The sequence below is a fragment of the Alosa alosa genome, chromosome 4 (genome assembly GCF_017589495.1).
Source record: "Alosa alosa isolate M-15738 ecotype Scorff River chromosome 4, AALO_Geno_1.1, whole genome shotgun sequence".
NCBI lineage: Eukaryota > Metazoa > Chordata > Actinopteri > Clupeiformes > Clupeidae > Alosa > Alosa alosa.
In genome coordinates this window covers 23731754-23751445 of record NC_063192.1, presented here as the reverse complement: position 1 = coordinate 23751445, position 19692 = coordinate 23731754, and the positions used below count along the sequence as shown (strand labels likewise).

General features: G+C 43.6%; 1 protein-coding gene across 1 annotated transcript in view; it reads right to left on the bottom strand.

Moving 5' to 3' along the window:
* The window catches only part of LOC125293927 (nephrocystin-4-like), an 89808-nt gene that overhangs the window by 53426 nt on the left and 16690 nt on the right, over window positions 1-19692 (bottom strand). The window contains 4 exon segments of the mRNA XM_048242176.1: window positions 5585-5718; window positions 9036-9191; window positions 15128-15189; window positions 15485-15648. Coding sequence (XP_048098133.1) covers window positions 5585-5718; window positions 9036-9191; window positions 15128-15189; window positions 15485-15648 — 516 coding nt within the window.

Sequence of the window (19692 nt, the reverse complement as noted above, 5' to 3'; positions counted from 1 at the left end):
CTATCTATCTATCTATCTATCTAAATATATATTTTCATTATTCCGCTCTCTTCCAGAGTGAAAATTCCATCCACAAGATCTACACATCTGCATTAGTGACCATGGTCATACGCTCAATCATCTTCTCTCTGGCCTCTCTCCTTCTTTCCTCCCTCTATTTTTCTCTCTCTACTCCCTCTGCACTCTCTTACCTCATTCTATTTTCTCTGCACACTCTCTATCCCTCACTCTCTCCTTCTTCTATGTTCCCACTGCTCTCTCTCTCTGTAGTCTTTCTCCCTTGATCTTCTCTCAGCACTCTCTCTCCTTCTATCTCTCGTTCTCTTTCCTATCTTCCCTTTCCTCCTATTTCTCTTATTCTCTCTTTCTATTTCTTCCTATCTCTCTATCTCTCTTTCCTCCAATCTCTCTCTCTTTCCTCCCCCCTCTCTTGCTCTCTCTCTCTATCTCTTTTCTCCAATCTCTCTATCTCTATCTTCTCTCAGCACCGTCTCTATCTCGGTCTCTTTCTTATGATTCCCCTCTGCATCCTCCCACGGCCAGTGCTGCCCCATTACCATATCAATGGCGTTTGGAGGCTTTGTGTGTGTGTGTGTGTGTGTGTGTGTGTGTGTGTGTGTCTGTGCGCGGTGTGTGTGTAGGTGTGTTTGTATGTATGTATATATGTATGTATGTGTGTGTGTGTGTGTGTGTGTGTGTGTGTGTGTGTGTGTGTGTGTGTGTGTGTGTGGGAAGCTGGGAGGACTCCAGTGCGCATGAATCAGCTGCAGCCATGCTGTGCGGCACCCCAGCTCTGTTGAAGGGTTCCTGCTGAGCTGCCGTGTGGGGTCAGAGCCGCACGCTCACACAGAGAGAAAAAGAGAGAGAGAGAGAGAGAGAGAGAGAGAGAGAGAGAGAGAGAGAGAGAGAGAGAGGCCCTGCCTGACCACACTCACACACACACACCACACTCACAAACACACACACACACCCACACCATTGACACTCACACAAACAAACACGACTGACCCTCACACACACCACACACACACTCACCCACTCACTCACTTATGTACACCACTGACACTCACACACTCCACTGTCACTCAGACACACACACTCACTCACACCACTGACACTCACGCACACCACTGTCAAACACACTGACACTCAAACACACACTCTCTCTCTCTCACACACACACACACACACACAGACACACACACTCTCCCTTACACACAGAAGTTGGATGGCCATTTTTTCTCTTTTCCCCTGCTCTCCCTGTCTCATCATTTGATTTACAGATCCTTAACAAGTGGCCGGTCCCTGGGAGCCGTAACCATGGTTTCACCCCGAGAGAGGGCGTGCTGAGGAGGAGTGGTAATAGATGAGCTTCTCCTGCAGCTCAGAGAGAGGAATGAAAACACACGCCTCCTCATGCTGATGCAACCACTTCAATTCATCACCCTGGCGGCGGCGGCGGCGGCAGCAGCACTGATAGCCCACTTCCAGCAGCGAGGCCCATTACTCCACACACACGCTGGGCCAGCGGGCTCAGTTCTGCATTCAGCTGTTCGCGCACATTACGCACGGAGAAATGCAGGACGACTATTAACCACCAACCATCCTGTTCCATTTGGGAATTCACTCACTCTGTTTCACAGGAATAACAGTTATGGTAAACCACAGGTCAAAGAGCACTAGCCTAACACCAAACAATACACGTTTCAATGTTGTTAAGACTAGAGATGAACCATTTCTGTACGAGATCAAGAGATAGGCTGCTAGGCTCTGAACAGCAACAGAGAGAAGTGAGTTGAAACAACACACCAGTAGAGAGAAGATATTGTTTTCTCTCTTTCTTTTTCTGTCTCACTCTCTCCCCCTTTCTCTCTTTGAAGTCGTAAGATAGAATAAGGTCATGTATAAAGTTTATACAATATGAAGAATTGCATCCAACGACCCACATAAACCTAAAGGGCCATTCTGAGCAGCAAAATGCTCTACAGCACACAGAAATCCAAAACAAAGTTGCATAGCCCTGAATGAAATGACCGTCTCATTGATCTAACCACAATATAGGCTACATCAACAACATTATCAATCTGGATCAATAACTCATTAGATGCTTCGGACTTCAATTTACCAGAAGAAAAGACGCATTCAGGCATCCACTCGTGAGTTAGTGTGACAGCTCTGAATTACAATCAGGCCCGGCGCAGCACCGAGCACTAATATCCCACACAAAATGTTAACTTCAATTAAAATTTGATGAGCACGAAATGAACTTCCTTCTGACTAGATGAAATGGAAGGGAGTGGTGACAAATGGGCCACGAGAAAACGCCTGCGGAAAAATGACAATAATGAGGAAGTGCAGCGACTGAACATTTAGCTCCAACCCACCGTAGTGTAGGGTGATAAAGCTGCCCAACTGAGTCAGGGCTGTGTGTAGGGTGGGGGGATCCATCCTGTTACACATCCCACACATCCACATACCACTCCGGCCTGTTACACACACCACGCCTATGGCTTGTATATAATATGGCCTCTCTCACACACACACGCACACACACACACACACCAAACAAAAAAGAAACACCCACACTCACTCAAACACACACACACACTCACACACAAAAAAAAGAAACACCCACACTCACTCACATACACACAGGAGAGAGAAACACCCACACTCACTCACACATGCACACAAACACGTCAGCATCACCTCAAAGATGGCTTTATCAGCAGTGACACCTAAAAGGTCACAGCCTGTTCCCTGGTTTCACTACAGACATTGCATCAATCAGGAGCAAATTATCACCTCACACACGTCACAGCAGCCAGGCACCTTGCGAGGCTGCTACACACATGCCAGCTAAAGTGTGTGCATGAGAGAGAGGGTGTAAGTGTGCATTCTCACAACCGGCGCAACGTCATAGAATGCATTTGAACAGATTCACGCCCCTTTTTAGGGGAAGACAAGTTAGCATTATTTAATTGATTCCAGTGGGAAAGACAGCTAGTAGTCACACATTACTTCTAGTTATTAATTCACAGGACATTCAATCGTTTTACTAACACAACGGTTATGAAGAAATGTAACTGACTCATGTCGAACCTATGTACATTACCAACCTAATTAGTTTCCAATACCCCAATGTTGAGGACAAATTTAGCCCGTAGCTAACACTTACCATAATATCCAATGTAAAATGTTAGCTTGCTAGATAGCTAACTGTGGAACTTTAGTATAATATGGTCAATTATCTCACCTAGTTGTAGGAAATATGTTCTTATTTCAAGTGATAGAATTAAGGGTTGACTTACAGTATGTTTAGTTGACGTTATGACATATAAAGTTAAGCTTGCCGAACTTAGTTATACAGGCAGCCACAGGCAGCATGACTGTGACTAATCGTTCGTGACACTCCTGTTCCATTTTCCAGTAAACTGGAAAATAGCAAAAAATAAGAATGTAATGGTCACCTTAATCCCATGAACACAGATGACTCTCACACCAACCTTATTTTGTGCCTTTTATTCATGTTTGATCAAAGATTTAGTAAGTACAAGCTCTTTTCACTCCTCACTTCAATGCAGCTCCATAGGTTTCCATTCAATCAAAACGGTCATATTTCCCCTAAAAGGGGGCTTGTACGTAACCTGACTCTCGCCAGATGAATTTCTTTCCACCTAGCTCCACTCACATCCATCTGGGATCGGTTCCGTTGAGAGTGATTTCGGCACGAGATTGTATGGTAGAGCCAATCAGGACGCAGGGCGGGTTGGCTTCGATGTGAGTGGTTGAAGTAGCACGTCAATAGATGACGGACAAGTGGCTTATCCAATCATATGCAAGGATTTTTTGTTAAGGCCCAGCCTTCTGAAGCACCACTCCAATGGATCGATCCCAGATGGATGAGTGGAGCTAGGAGGAACGAAATTCATCTGGCGAGAGTCAGGTTAGCTTGTACGTGCAGTCCATACAAAGTGCCGGTTGTCTGTATGCGTGTGTTTTTTTACACTACGCCAACATCTATCTATACAGCAAGGAATGTCTGTATGCTAGTGAGCATGCCTGTTCTTTGCATATCTTTGAACCGATTTGTTCGACCAACTTCTCATTTGGCAGGTGTACTGCTAAGGCCACAAGTCCAATGTTGAGTACGAATTTTTTAGATGTGAAATGCAACAAATGTAGTTAAAAAAAACAACATGTCTGACCTGATATGTGAACAATATGGCAATTGCCTCTGGATGTGGGCACAAAACCCCCCGGGCAGGAAACCCTTTGGCGGATCCTGACCTCAGCAATATGCCACTACCGAGCATAGCAGAGCATAGCACACTCTGGCACATTCTAAATTCGCAATGCTGTTGAAACTGTCATTCATTTATTCAGAGTGCCACACTGAGCACTCTGGGCACTGCAGCTGAAGGAGCAGAGCAGCAGAGTATGACTGGAGCAGCAGAGTCTAACTGGAGCTTTCCTACGGTTCCTTTCCTACGGAAGGTACGGTCAGTAGGGCCACAGCACTGGAGAACAGGAAGGTACGGTCTGTATTGCCGCGGCACTAGAGAACAGGAAGGTACGATCTGTAGGGCCACAGCACTGGAGAACAGAAAGGTACGATCTGTATTGCCGCGGCACTAGTGAACAGGAAGGTACGATCTGTAGGGCCACAGCACTGGAGAACAGGAAGGTACGATTTGTATTGCCGCGGCACTAGTGAACAGGAAGGTACGATCTGTAGGGCCACAGCACTGGAGAACAGAAAGGTACGATCTGTGTTGCCGCGGCACTAGTGAACAGGAAGGTACGATCTGTAGGGCCACAGCACTGGAGAACAGAAAGGTACGATCTGTATTGCCGCGGCACTAGTGAACAGGAAGGTACGATCTGTAGGGCCACAGCACAGGAGAACAGGAAGGTACGATTTGTAGGGCCACAGCACTGGAGAACAGGAAGGTACGATCTGTAGGGCCGTGGCACTAGACAACAGGAAGGCACAGCGGAGGACTATACCATCTCCTTTACACTCTGCTGTCTTCCCGATTGCACAGCGGAGGACTATACCATCTCCTTTACACTCTGCTGTCTTCCCGATTGCACAGCGGAGGACTATACCATCTCCTTTACACTCTGCTGTCTTCCCGATTGCACAGCGGAGGACTATACCATCTCCTTTACACTCTGCTGTCTTCCCGATTGCACCTCCTTTGGTGTCATTTCGCCTTGTTGGACATGGAGGCCAAAACAACATAAAGGGATACTACTGATGACTAAAGGTTTCCTCTGCACAGCAAGCTTTCAGTCATCACTTCAGGGGACGTTGCGCCCTTTTGGTTGATTCACCGTCAGAACACAAATGTTCTCTTAAGGGATAGCCGGCATTATAGCTGCATTTTGTATTATGACTGGACACTTTGACATCAAGTCTTAATTCACAGATTCTCTTTAAATTTCACTGGTCACAAAACAGGCCATGGGGTATACAGGTACAAATACACACACACGCACACACACACAAATGTGCAGACACTCTTCTACATGCACAAGGACACACACAGAGATATATTGTGTGCGAGAGACGACTCACCGTGTTATGACTGTCAACTGTGAGCAGGTGCAGCAGGTCTTGCTCAAAGCGCTCCAGAGAGGGGGACAGCACCAGCACCAGCCTGTCCAGCGTGCAGGACACACTCTTCAGCACACGGGGCTTACGCAGCCAGTCTGAGGAACAAACACACCTTCACTGACACACACACAACGGATATAGGGTACTACAGGACGATAGATAGATTAGATAGATAGACTTGTGGTAAGTTGGTGGCAATTGTTGCCACAGACAGACAGACAGACAGACACACACACACACACACACACACACAGCAGTTAACAGTTAACAATTTTGCACACACACAAAGAAGGATGTCGAGACATCAGTTCATGTCCTAAAGCTCAAGAGCAGTCAGGTTATGCAGCATGATCCACAGCACACAAGCAAAATAAATGTTTCTTTGTCTGTATTAAATGTCTGTTTATTACTTTTGTTTTCCTCACGTCGGGTGCGACAGAATGTCGGGGTGGGATTATGGATGTTTTTTTGTCACATTGTAAAACGCCTCGAGAGAAATAAAATTAAGTTTTGGGGTGGCCTATTCAAAGTCCTGACTTGAATTCAAGTAGGAGGCTGTGGAAAGACAGCTGAAATGGGCAGTTCACCGTCCAATGTTGTTGATTTAAAACAATTCTGCAAAGACGAGCAGACTAATATTGCTCCACAGCGATGTAAAAAAACTCATCACAAACGTTAAATTGCAGTTGCTGCAGCCAAGGGTGGCACAATCACTTATTCATTTAGTGGGGCAATTGCTTTTTCACATGGGCGACATATGTTTGGAATAACTCTTCAATTCCCACACCCTGCATCCTGCTCTTTTAATGAACACTTGAAACTGAAACACACTACTACTCCAGCTCCAGGACTCAAGGCCTGCCTTTAATGTCACCACATTAACTGCAGACATTTGAGGGTTTTAATACTGCTTTGGAATAACCATCACTGCAATCCAATATTTAGCAAGGAATCAGACAAGACGTTGAATAAAAGATTTGAATAAATCTCAAATCTCCAAACACAGCCCTAGACAGCACCCTTCTCAAGATCGGGATATCAAAACTTCGCAAGCATCTATAATTCAATGTCTTCATTCATTTTTTACAGCTTCCACTGTAGTCCTTAGCCTCTACTGTCAACATGAACACACACACACACACACACACACCTACTCTTTTAGGAGCAGCCGTAACCTACTGGTTAGCACTTCGGACCTGTAACCGGAGGGTTGCCGGTCGAACCCGGACCAGTAGGCAAGGCTGAAGTGCCCTTGAGCAAGGCACCTAACCCCTCACTGCTCCTCGAGCGCCGCTGTTGATGCAGGCAGCTCACTGCGCCGGGGTTAGTGTGTGTTTCACCTCACTGTGTGTACACTGTGTGCTGTGTGTGTTTCACTAATTCATGGATTGGGATAAATGCAGAGACCAAATTTCCCTCAAGGGATCAAAAGAGTATATATACACACTTCTATACTATACACACACACACACACACACACACACACACACACACACACACGCATGAGTATACACTACTATGCTACATGCAGTATGCAACTACAGTAAACAAATTCAATAGTGTAGCAATACTACATCACATAGGGAAGAGGATGACATGAAAAAGTAAAATGCATTAAAAGGCATAAAAGTGAGAGTACATTATAGAATTGTACAAGTGAGCAGACCTGGTGCTCGGAGTGCTGATTCCACTACATCTTGAAGGTTCTCCTATTCACACATCTAACTGAAATCTGCTCACAAACAAAATACATAAACAAGTCGCTTCTTACACATTTCACAGAATTATGCATCACACATTTCCAATGGATGCATGTGCATAAACGAGGACACACAACTTCTCATTCTGCGCTCCATATGGTTTTAGTCACGAGCGGTCTGTTCATCCATACATGCACTGAAGACTATAAAGGGTGCTAATATGGAAGTGCTGCTGTACATTTGGCCGAGTGTCTCTGAGCATGTCGTTTCTCATGGGTGAGGAGACTTTAGAACTGAAGCAGCAGGGATTCCCCAGGGGCCAACACAATGGGCAAAACACACAGGACCCTTTCAATCTGTTCATAGGGTTTCCGGCTGAAACGTTCAAAACCAACACAGATATTTTGAAATGAAAATGAATCAAACTTAACTCGTACTGCTCTATGAAATGTCAACTTCAAAACCTTTTTGTTAGTCCCAAAGTATCCATAGTTCAGTGTTGTTTTCTGTGCCAAGGGGAATGCAATAGAAATGCACATGTTTACTTATGCTATTGAAAGAGTCTATAGCATTACATAAAATCCCCATACACTTGTTTCCATCTAGTCTGCATTTGTGTCAATGGATCTCCAGCTGTCACCATGGCAACTGCATCTCTGGTGTCTGACAATGAAAACACCAACGCAGAAGAAAGGTCCGTGAAAGAAGTCTGCTACCAGCCCTTATCCTGACACAGATCAGTCCAGGCACCACCTAGTTCTGCTTCCTACCTGCTGCCCCATTCTCCAGTCTGACCACGCAAGGGAGTAATGAAACAGCACCACCGGACACACATTGAGAGGCTTGCATTGTTATGTCCCTGTGACGGTGAAAGAGTTGATCTGTTATGTCCTTATGATAGAGAGAGCTGGTCTGTTATGTCCTTGTGATGGTGAGAGAGCTGGTCTGTTATGTCCTTATGATAGAGAGAGCTGGTCTGTTATGTGCCTGTGATGGTGAGAGAGCTGATCTGTAAAGTGCCTGTGATGGTGAGAGAGCTGGTCTGTTATGTGCATGTGATGGTGAGAGAGCTGATCTGTTATGTGCCTGTGATGGTGAGAGAGATGATCTGTAAAGTGCCTGTGATGGTGAGAGAGCTGATCTGTAAAGTGCCTGTGATGGTGAGAGAGCTGATCTGTTATGTGCATGTGATGGTGAGAGAGCTGATCTGTTATGTGCATGTGATGGTGAGAGAGCTGATCTGTTATGTGCTTGTGATGGTGAAAGAGCTGGTCTGTTATGTGCCTGTGATGGTGGGGGAACAGACACCCCCTTCCCTCCCCCTCCTGAGTTCTCTTACATAACTCCTCCCTGTCACAATAATCACATTTATAACAGGACCTCTGAAGCACCCATACAGACCACCACATTTACACTGGGGTGGATGAGGGGAGAAACCTGTGCTTGTGAGCATGCATGCTTCTATCTATGTGTGTGTGTGTGAGTGTGAGAGAGAGATGTGTGTGTGTGTGTGTGTGTGTGTGTGTGAGAGAGGGAGAAATAGAGAAAGAGTGTGTGTGTGTGTGCGTGTGTGAGGGTGCGTGCGTGTGTGAGTATGTGTGTGTGTGTGAGTATGTGTGTGTGTGAGAGAGAGAGGGAGAAATAGAGAAAGAGAGAGAGAGAGAGAGAGAGAGAGAGAGAGAGAGAGAGAGAGAGAGTGTGTGTATTTGTACCTGTGCTGTCAGACAGCTGCACAACCCCAGGGATGCTTGTATGACCCGACACCAGCGTGTTCTGAGGGAAAAGATGTATGATGGGAAGGAGGGCAGGGTGGGTTTGGAAGGAGTAGAGGAGCTCAACGCCATCCATCACTGTCAAGTGCCTGTTCACTACACACACAAAAACACACAAAAAACTCTGTCAAAATGCCATTCCATTGCACACATATGCACACAAATACAAAATGGCTCTGCTACTAGGAGTAGAAAAGGTTATTCCATTGCATAACACATACAGTATTATGGTATTTTCAAGAACCACTCAAGGACCCTTCAGACAAATTGCATATGACCCCTCCAACGAAATATAACAAAATATAATAAGGTGAAATTATCGTTGTAATTGCTAATATTATTACAAGATTATTAATATAGCCGCACGCGGCAATGGCGGGCCCGAGCACCTGCGGGCCATAACCAGTGACATTTCGGAATCCAACAAGGCCCCGACGTGGTCCGTTTGTGAAATGTACATATTTGATGTGTGTGCTATTTGTTTTTGTATTTTATTTTCTGGCACACAAAATTTCAGATCAGTCAAAAGCATTGAACATGTTTGGCACATTTCCTGCTTAGCCAGATGGTGGCACTATGCTAGGCATGTGAATTACACATGTGAATATCGTCACAATAATGATATCTAATATTTTGTAAAGTTTCAGATCAATCAATAAAGGCATTGCCAATTTCTGGCACATGTTCCTGCTTGGCCAGGTGGTAGCGCTATACCAGGCAGGCCCATTGGGTGTCTGGATATCATCATAATCATAATATCTATTAACCTGAGAAGTTTCAGATCATTCATTCAATGCACTGTGACTTTATGACACATTTCCTGTTTATATGGTGAGATATTATAATCATGACATATTACAACATATCAAAAATCCCTTCGCAATTTAACATCAGCATCATCTTGCCATCATATTTGCCAAATTTCACATGAATCTGACAAACCGTCTAGGAGGAGTATGTTCAAATCTATCATGTGGCATCAGTGTTCTTGTCATTCTTTTTGTTGCCAGTGGGTGGCGCTATGCCAAATATGGATTATGAGATTGTGAATATTGTCATTACCATGATATTCAATAACCTGTGAAATTTAAAACATTTCAAGCCATGCATGGTGAATTGACACATTTATTGTTTATGTGGAAGGGTATTAAAATTCATAGTTTCGCCATTTCGTCAACATATCAAAAAAAGCTTCACAATTTAGAATCAGAAGCATATTGGCATCATGTATACCGACTTTCACATGAATCGGATCAACCGTCTAGGATGAGTACATTAAAATTGGTCATGTCCACAACGCACAAAATCCCAATTACCTCACTTCCTGTGGGCGTGGCTAATGGCATGTTAATACAAAGTTGATTGTTTTTGGGAGTTACACACACTCACCAAATTTGGTGTGTGTATCTAAAACTATATGCCAACCACAAGTCACAGTGATATAAGGGGGCGCTATAGAGTTCCTGGGCCAAGCCCAGTGCCATGGCTTTTCCCCTATGTATTCACGGTACCTCTTGATGTGTGTGCCAAATTGCATGTGTTTTTACCAATGGGAAGCACCTCTTTTGGCATCACAATTCATCACATTTTAGTCCGCACAAAATCCCAAATACCTCACTTCCTGTTGGGTGTGGCTAATGCATTGTACTTACGAAAGTTGTTCATCTTGGGGAGATACACACACCTACCAAATTTGGTGTGTCTAGCTGAAAGTATGTGCCAACCACTGGATCAATGACCTAAGGGGGCGCTACTGAGTCCCTGGGCCATGCCCGGGGCCAAGCCTTTATGATTGTGGCACAATTTTGACATCTAGCTTTGCAAACCTTTCTTGCATTGCTCAAAGCTTGAGTTTAGGAAACAGTCCTTAGGGGTAACCTTAAACTTAAGCCCCGTCCACTCAGAAACAATGACTGGTATTTTGGTGAATGCACAAGTTTGTATAGTTTCGGCCAACAGCATTTTAGGTGTTTGAAAACAAACTTTTTTGAAAACGGGTTCCGGAGTGGGAATTTTTTGAAACACTGCCCTGGCGTTGCTGTGTGGAAAGGCAAAACGCAACTTTTTGAAAACGCTGCTGTCACAGTCCTGATGACACAGCTCCACCCCTTACCTACATGGCAGGACATCCCAAACAGTCTGTGTCTGTCAGTCAGTTTGTCATATTAAAATTACCCCTTGTAGCTACCTTAGAACCACACCGGTTAAGTTACCATTACTGCAAGGCCAGGGTTCCCTAGCTCTAGCATGGCAAGCTAATGTTAGTTTCCCAGTGTAACTTGCTCTACACCAGACCTAATACCATACGTAAAACGACCAAAGCATAGCGGTCACAAATCATGATCTTGAAATGAACTATATTAGTTTTACAGTTGAATTGAAAATGCCAGTCTGACACGAATGCTCCAGCTGTTGTTGTCTCTTCTCATAGATAACTACTAGATGTCGCTTTTGGCTTCTCAGCATGTGTGTGCCACCGCCATCTTTGTCCTGATGAAAATGCGTCACCTTAGACTGTCTGACACAGACCAAATAAGCTATGGATGCGAGCAACAGAAAAAATGCCGGACTTTTGTGCTGCGTTTGGTTGTTCCAATGGAAGGAATTTGAAAAGTAAAAAGCAAGGAATAACATTTCACAGGAGCTCACATTTACTCCACGTAAATATTGTTGAATAATCTGTTTTACATGAAGTTTATCCATCTTTAAAGGCACATATGCAGATTTTCACCTTTATGAAGCCAATTTGATGGTAAACGACCTTGTAATAGGTGAATCGTTCACTTAGCATAGCTATACACAGGGTTCCTACACATTTTCCATTTCAAAATTCCATACTTTTTCCATACTCAAATTTCCAAACTTCTCGGTAGATTTTTCTGACCATATTCTCGACATTGCGGCCTCTTCTGGTTTGGGATAACTCGGTGAAAACAAAGGTATGGACAACTGAAGTGAATTAAAAAATGACACTTAATATAAGTCCATTTAGCTGGGTCATTTTTAGGTGTATCTTAGTTGTATCATAGTTGTATCTTGATGATGGGGACTGACAGTTAAGCTACACAACAGTAAGAATGGTTCATTATGACCCGAGTGAAGTGATTAGTACTGCAAATGCAATAGTCTGGAAACACAAATATTTCTCCATACCCTTGTTTCTTTTTTCCATACTTATCCAGACCTGGAAATTACTAAAATCAAATTCCGTACTTTTCCAGGTTTTCCATACTGCGTAGGAACCCTGTATACAGCATAGACGTAGCAGGTCCCTACCGAGAAAAAACAGCCATGCAACTTCCAAGAGCGGCGCCCCACCAAAACTCGGGAGAATTGTGAAACATTACCTTGTCAGTAGATATAGCTCTTTGGAGATTTTTGCCTGTTCACCTCCACAACAAAAGCATTTGCTTTGTGTACAGGGGGGGGAGAAGTCGTGAGAAATTTGCTATTTAGAATAGCAGAGTGACACATAAATACATCCAAGCTCTAGAGGGAGCTCTAAACTCGCCAAAAATACCTAAACCTGCATAGTATACCTTTAAATATAAATCAACATCCATGGCCATCGGTTGAGCAGTGTATGCGGTTAAGGCTTTATAGCCCAAAACTCCTACAGGTAGGCCATTGGTTGAGCAATGTATGTGGTTAAGGCTTTATAGCCCAAAACTCCTGCAGCTTGGCCGTCGGTTGAGCAATGTATGTACTACAGCCTTTTCACACATTTTTTGTGTTTCCGTGTGGACAAGGATGTTTCTGAAAAAGACGCTGTTTGGACGTGAAACTTTCTGAACACAAATCGTGAAGATGGGGCCTTAGTGACAGGTTACACATGCTTGTGTCTGTGCATGGTGAGGACTCAAACAGGACTGGGACAGAAAAGGGAGAGAGATAGAGAGATGGAGAGAGAGAGAGAGCGAGATAAAGATGGAGAGAGATAAGGAGATAAAGAGAGATAAAGATAGAAAGAGAAAAGGACGCTCTGCCCCAAACATCTGTTAGCCCACCGTTTCTCAAACTGTGGGTGAACTGACGTGAAAAACAGGAGTTTTTTTATTTATTTTTTTTATCTGTAGCCTGGGCCCAGGTAGCACCGGATGCACAATGGACGCACTGTGTTATTCACAGGGAAGCGCTCGTGTCAAGGCAGCTTAGTTAGTCCCGACCTACATGAGATTTTGAACGTTGTTGTGAGAGTGGTGAATTTGATCAAAACGCGGCCCTTAAAAGCGTGTCTATTCTCCGCACTTTGCGAAGAGATGGTAGCTGACCAAAATGCTGTACTGTTTCACAGCGAGGCAAGGTGACTTTCCCGAGGTAAAGTGCTGTCGCGCGTGTTTGAGCTCCGAGTCGCATCTTCTTGGAGGAAGAGCGCATGTTTGAATCTGCAAACACGTTCACTAATGAACATTTCTTGACGAAGATGGCCTATCTTAGCGATATATTTGATATATCTTAGCGATACATTTGAGTTAAATGTCCAGTTACAAGGCAAAGACAAGCACCTACCTCACCTAGCAAATAAGATTACTGCATTCACCAAAAAAACTTGAGAATGGGACAGGCGCCTCGATCGCGACAGTATTATGCCTTTGAGATTTCTGAGCGAAATCGCTGAAAGGTCTGATTGGGAGCCACTCTTGTGATCCCATGTATTAAACAGTAGGCCTACATCACATCCCTGCAAAGTTTATTTCAAAAATATTTCCCAACCAGCAGTGCTCAGTATGACTGGATTATGGATCCATTTAATGCAGCATGTTGGTATTTCATTGAATATATTGTACAATGCTGTAAAATGGCCTATGCTTCCTAATATGTTGCTGGAAAACAGAAATATGTGTTTTATGTATTGTATTATATCTGCAGCACCAGTTGATTTTAACTCTGTTGAAGAGGATATATTTAGAATAAATAAATTTGACAATCTTAAGCTTGACCTACCACTTTCTTAGAGCGATGAGGGACGGGTGGGGCTCGAGAATGCCCCCTTGATCAAAGTGGGGAATGAAAGAAAAAGTTTGAGAACCACTGTGTTAGCCAATGGGCAGAGAGCCCAGAGTGGCCCTGCTACAAATCCGTGCATGCAAAATGACTTCTGTATGATCAGAGGAGAAGAGAGTGTGGGAGGAAGAGAAAGGGATAAGGGGAACAGACAAGAGCATTGGGGGAAAAATGAGAAAAAAACGGAGGGAGATGAAAGAGAGGGAGGGAGGGAGGGAGGGAGGGGGAAGAAAATACTTTTTTATGGGCTTCCCTTCAAAAGATTTAGTATTCTGATATAACTTGCTTTCAGGGGAGTATAAATGGGTTTGGTGGTTACAAGATTTCCCATTTGATCCTGATACTGGACCACTTAAATAAAGGAGACAACTGTTTTGTCCATCTTCTCTAAAAAAAAATATGCAATGCAAAACATCAGTATTTCAGGCTACTTCATTACAGACAGAGAGGTGTGATTATTCCTACAGAAAAAGTCCTATAGAGAAAATAGCTTTGGTCCAGGATTCCATATATGGGCAAAATATGGCTGCTTTTTTAGCTCCTCTGGGGAGGTCTACTGCAGATTTACAAATTACATTGATAATGATGATGATTTACAAATGACATTTCAGGAGAAATGCATAGAAAAAGTATACAATATTTGTACTATTTGTACCTACAAATGTATATTTACAAATAGGCATGTACTTGTACAAATCATTGCTAACTGTACTCCTCTGTCTGTCAACATGCCGGTTGTGATTGGTTCCTGTGTTTGTTTTGTGATTCGGAAATCAGCTTCAATTAGAACGTTTCTAGATGGACCTGCAGAGTAAATTCGAATTTGCTAACAGGCTCATCTGGGTTCACCAAGGCTTTGTGGAGAGTGTAATGCCTGTAAATCCTGGAAGATTTGTGGATCATTGTATGCGCAAATCATTTTGAGACAAATCTCTCTCCACAGTGGCTGGGCTATCAGTGAGAGTGACACTTGTGAAATGAAAGAGGTGAGAAACCAGGTGTTATGTCATATGTGGAGAGACACTCACATTCAACATCTCGAACACTGGGAAGGAGCAAGGCCCGAGGCGTCCCATTGTACAAAGGCATCCTGCGAGAAAAAACAACATGTTAGCTTTGCAATGTGATGATGTGATATGTCACACAATGTCAATAAGTAAACACTACCAAGTAGGGTGTCATATTTCAAGAAAAGATCTGACGTTTTACAAGAACCAGACGTGTGAACGCTCCCATAAAAAAAACTGAGACTGAATGCTGAAGTTAAAGGCAACTCGAGTGGGATGTTTAAAATATGTGGCTTTATTGTATATGTTGCAGGAATGTGGACATATTGTAGCTAGAATTGTATGATTGAACATCTGTGTCTAGTGTCTACACCAAACCTTTGGTTTCCAGATAGCGATGGCGTTCCTGTGGCACCAGAGTAGAGCGGGAGGATCCCGAAGCCACAGCCTGTGGCATGCTGGGAGTGGAGAGACACCACCTCCACTAGCTCCACCACCACCACCACGTAGGGCAGGCACAGCGAGGAGTGGAAGTAGACCACCTAGGGGGGAGGGGAGGTCTGTGTTTAGCTTGAAAGCCACAATAATACTGAAGAAAACAGACATTTAAGTCCGATATTCTGATATTTAAACTATCAAAGCACATCGATTCCCTTCACACAGAAGTACAGTATGCACACACACACACACCTCAAACAAACAAACAAGCGGCTCTGTCTCACACTCACACAGCAGATGGATTTTCTGTAGCACGTACAGCCCTGTAACCCTCAACCTACTAACAACACTGATTCTCTAATCTCAGGTGTCATCTGCAGCCGTGATGGAGCAGTGGCAGCGGCGCCAGACCAGTGGTGACCTGAACTCCTGAACCTGCTGTTGAGTCTGTTGCTGATGCTGTTGTGTCGCTTTGGATAAAAGTGTCTGCCAAATATCTGTCCCCTTTACCGTAATCTAGCAAACTTTTCTATCTCGTTTACATATTCACTATTACTGACTAGATAAAAAGCATTTTTTATCCAAATGTGATCATTCAAGCGTAGTTAAAGGGTGAACATATTTTAATTTCACGCAAAAAGGCTCTACGCAACATTGTACATGTTTGGTTGTTGTATCTTGTGTGTGTGTGTGTGTGTGTGTGTGTTGGGAGGGGTTACAGATGCTGCATTCATTTGCCTCATCTTCAACATTTCCACACTGCAAAAGAGCAGCAATTTGGCACATAAATCTTTCAGCAGGACAGTCTCAGCTCTGGGGTGCTCTTTAAAGTTTGATCACCAACTCAGACCCCTCAATAAAGTCATTACAGTTAGCCACAAGTAGGTCACTGAACTTAACTTTCAAATGAAAAGTACATAATGTAGCTGCTATTGTGTGCTATTATCTCTCTCTCTCTCTCCAGAATTTTTTTAATTTGTTTGATGTGATTTCCTGTATGCTGGTGCATTTTGGGCATGGCCAATACTAAATTCAATCAGATTCATAGCCTACATCCTGATTTGTTGATACTGAGTCAATGATTCCATGCAAAGGCTTGGGCTTCAGGGCCCCCTGACCCCTGGGCCTGGGCCCGGTAGGCCCGTGCAGTAATCCATCCCTGCATTCATTGCAACTGGATTGATGAAAGGTCACTTACACCTGTAGGCTGCATTGTATTTGGGAAAAGCAAAAGGTATCAGCATTATTTTATTTGTTTATTTATAAACAAAAACATCTCATGTCAGTTCCATGCCGTTTTCAACAGCTATCAAAAACAAAGGTCATTTTTGGATGGATGGATTTTTTGTGAATGTTTCTTCTTCTACATAAGATTTTAGTCATCTTTAGTTCATGTAATACAGTAGTCTGAAACGAAATGCTGTTCATACACATTTTAACAGGCCAAGTTGAAGAGCTGTTGTCCGTTATTGTTCGTGCAAATATAGGCTGATTCATGTTTCCTTGCATTGTGTAACTGAGGTCCATGGCTAGTCTGGCTTTCACCAGACCAAGCTCAATCTTTTAAGAAATCAAAAAATAAATAGCGGGCAGGTCAGGCTGGGTTCACCCAGCCTAGTCCATAAGCACCCGATATTGTTTAATTTTCCGATTGAGATATCCACGCTCTGGCTATTCTAAATGCAAAAATGCATCAGGGAGTTATGACAAAACTGTAACTAACAAACTAGATCCTAATAGAAAGCTGTTAGCTTCCCTAAGGCTTATAAGGTAGGCCTATTTACAACATAAATTGTCAATAGGCTATGCTGGCGACACAAATAAAATCTCCTTTGGAAACCAATGGCTTACGCCTTCCAGTATCAAGCGGACTGTCATATTGTGGCGAAAAGTTGTAATAAAATTCACGCAGCTCCATGAGTCAAGGAAAGCGCGAATGAAGTAGCCACTTCTAAATGGGACCCACTACACAGTAGCTTAAGGTGTGTTGCTAAAGCAGCCATAATGAAATGAAGGTGTCATTGTTTGGATACTTCACACACACGTTTTTTTTTAATTTCACAGACTACAACTACCAAGCTGGAATCAAAGCACATCGATTCCCCTCTCACACCCTGCACGCACTAAAAAACAAAATAAACAGGCGTCTCAGTCAACGCATGTATAGGCAAAACTGTATCAGACCGGTGTAACGTTGGTAAATCTTCCATTGCACAGAATGATTTTTGTAGCACGTGCAACAAACGACAGTCGAAAGATACAATTACAGTGCTGCTATCAATTTGCTTGGTATAATCGCATTTATAGTTTTCTACAAATGCAATCAATCAAATTGGCCTCCATCACTCAACCAACGCTAACGGTAACATTACCTAGGTCCTTATTGATATTATAAGATTAACGTGATATATATATTTAGCCTACTTTATTGTCCCAAAGGGAAATTTGTCTTGGACTCATACGCTGCATACAATGCCTACAATCCAATCAAAACACTCACAAGACAGACACAGCATAAATAACACATGACAAACTGAGCAGAGTCCGGGTCGCCAGCAGAGCAGCGCCACCAGAAGAGAAGTGAGAGAGACACTGATCATCAACCGGAGGAGCTCAAAGGAACCATATGAGGGAACTGTGTATGAAGGAACTGTATATGAGGGAACTATACATTATATGAGGGAACTGTATATGAGGGAACTGGGAACTATATATCGGAGAACTATATATAAGGGAACTTTAGGGAACTATATATGAGGGAACTGTATATGTGAGACCTGTATATGAGAGACCTGTATATGAGAGAACTGTACAGTATATGAGGGAACTATATATGAGGGAACTTTAGGGAACTGTATATGAGGGAACTGTATATGAGAGAACTGTATATGTAGTATGCGCCTTTCCACTGCAGGAAGTTGAGGGACACTGAAAAAGCCTATACGTTTAGAGGAACAGCCCAACACTTGTCCCTTTCTGTCTTTGGCTTTACAACCATGTTGCAGTAACTACTGCTACGAAAATACATAAGCTACACCCAGATACACACTGATACTGATTGTTTTGTTTATTTTTAATGGCACCTGCTACACAACAACTACGTGTGGCTGACGGTCCCTCAGGGGGTGGGGCTACACCCTTAATTGACTGTGACGAGGGCACCTGTGCTGGTTGGGGTTTGGGAACATGGCGTTTCGCAATGGAGAGTTGTGTTGACTCTGAAGACGGTGGTGGATGTTGGTTCTTTTGTATTTTTGGCCTGGTGTGATCAGCCGGAGGCCTACCAAGTTTCTCCAGGATTGGAGGGTGTCCCTTTGAATGAGCGACGGGTTTTGCGTTGTTTTTGGCTAGCCATATAGTTTTGTTTTCAGTACGTCGCCGAGTTGCCTAGTATCCACGCCGGGTTACGCCAACGCCAGCACACACTTGTACACGGGAAATACCTGGGAATACACCAAAGTTTTTAAACAAACTAAAAACTGCACATCCTCGGAAGGAGGACAAAGAACCGCGGGGCTCTTCCGTGAGAAGGCAGCGGCCCTGAGAACAGTCCCCGTGAGACGAGGTAAGCTCCATCTACCTGGGGAATCTGTCTGGTGCCATTTCTTTTGGTTTTGGTTTGTTTACATACACTCACGCACACAACACACACACACAAACACTTAGTGTTGCTCCCGTTTCCCTCCACACACATGTTTACGGGGGTTTGACGAGCCGGGAGGGTTAACTGGGACGTAACACTACCTACAAGTTGACACAGCCTAATAATTTGGTTCTTCGATTGTGATATTGCCTCAGATCAAAGCACAGTGAAATATAAAATTTCCCTAGTGGCAGCAGAGACTACTAAAAGGGAGAGATTTTCTAGATAACATCAGAACTTTCCCAAGGTTAATTAGCAATCATTCATTTTGCTGTACCACCACACAACTTCTGGTTAAACACATATCCCTGCTGGTTTTAAAACTGATTTTTGATGTCTTATTTTCACACTGTGTTAAACCATTAAGCATCAACTATCACTACAAGTCTCATCAACAGTTTCAACATAACACAGAAGTACCTAATTTGAAGTTACTATTTATATCTCCTCCAAAAGCTGCTCTGAGAGTACTTTAACAGGACTAGTTCCTGTAAGTACTTTCCTG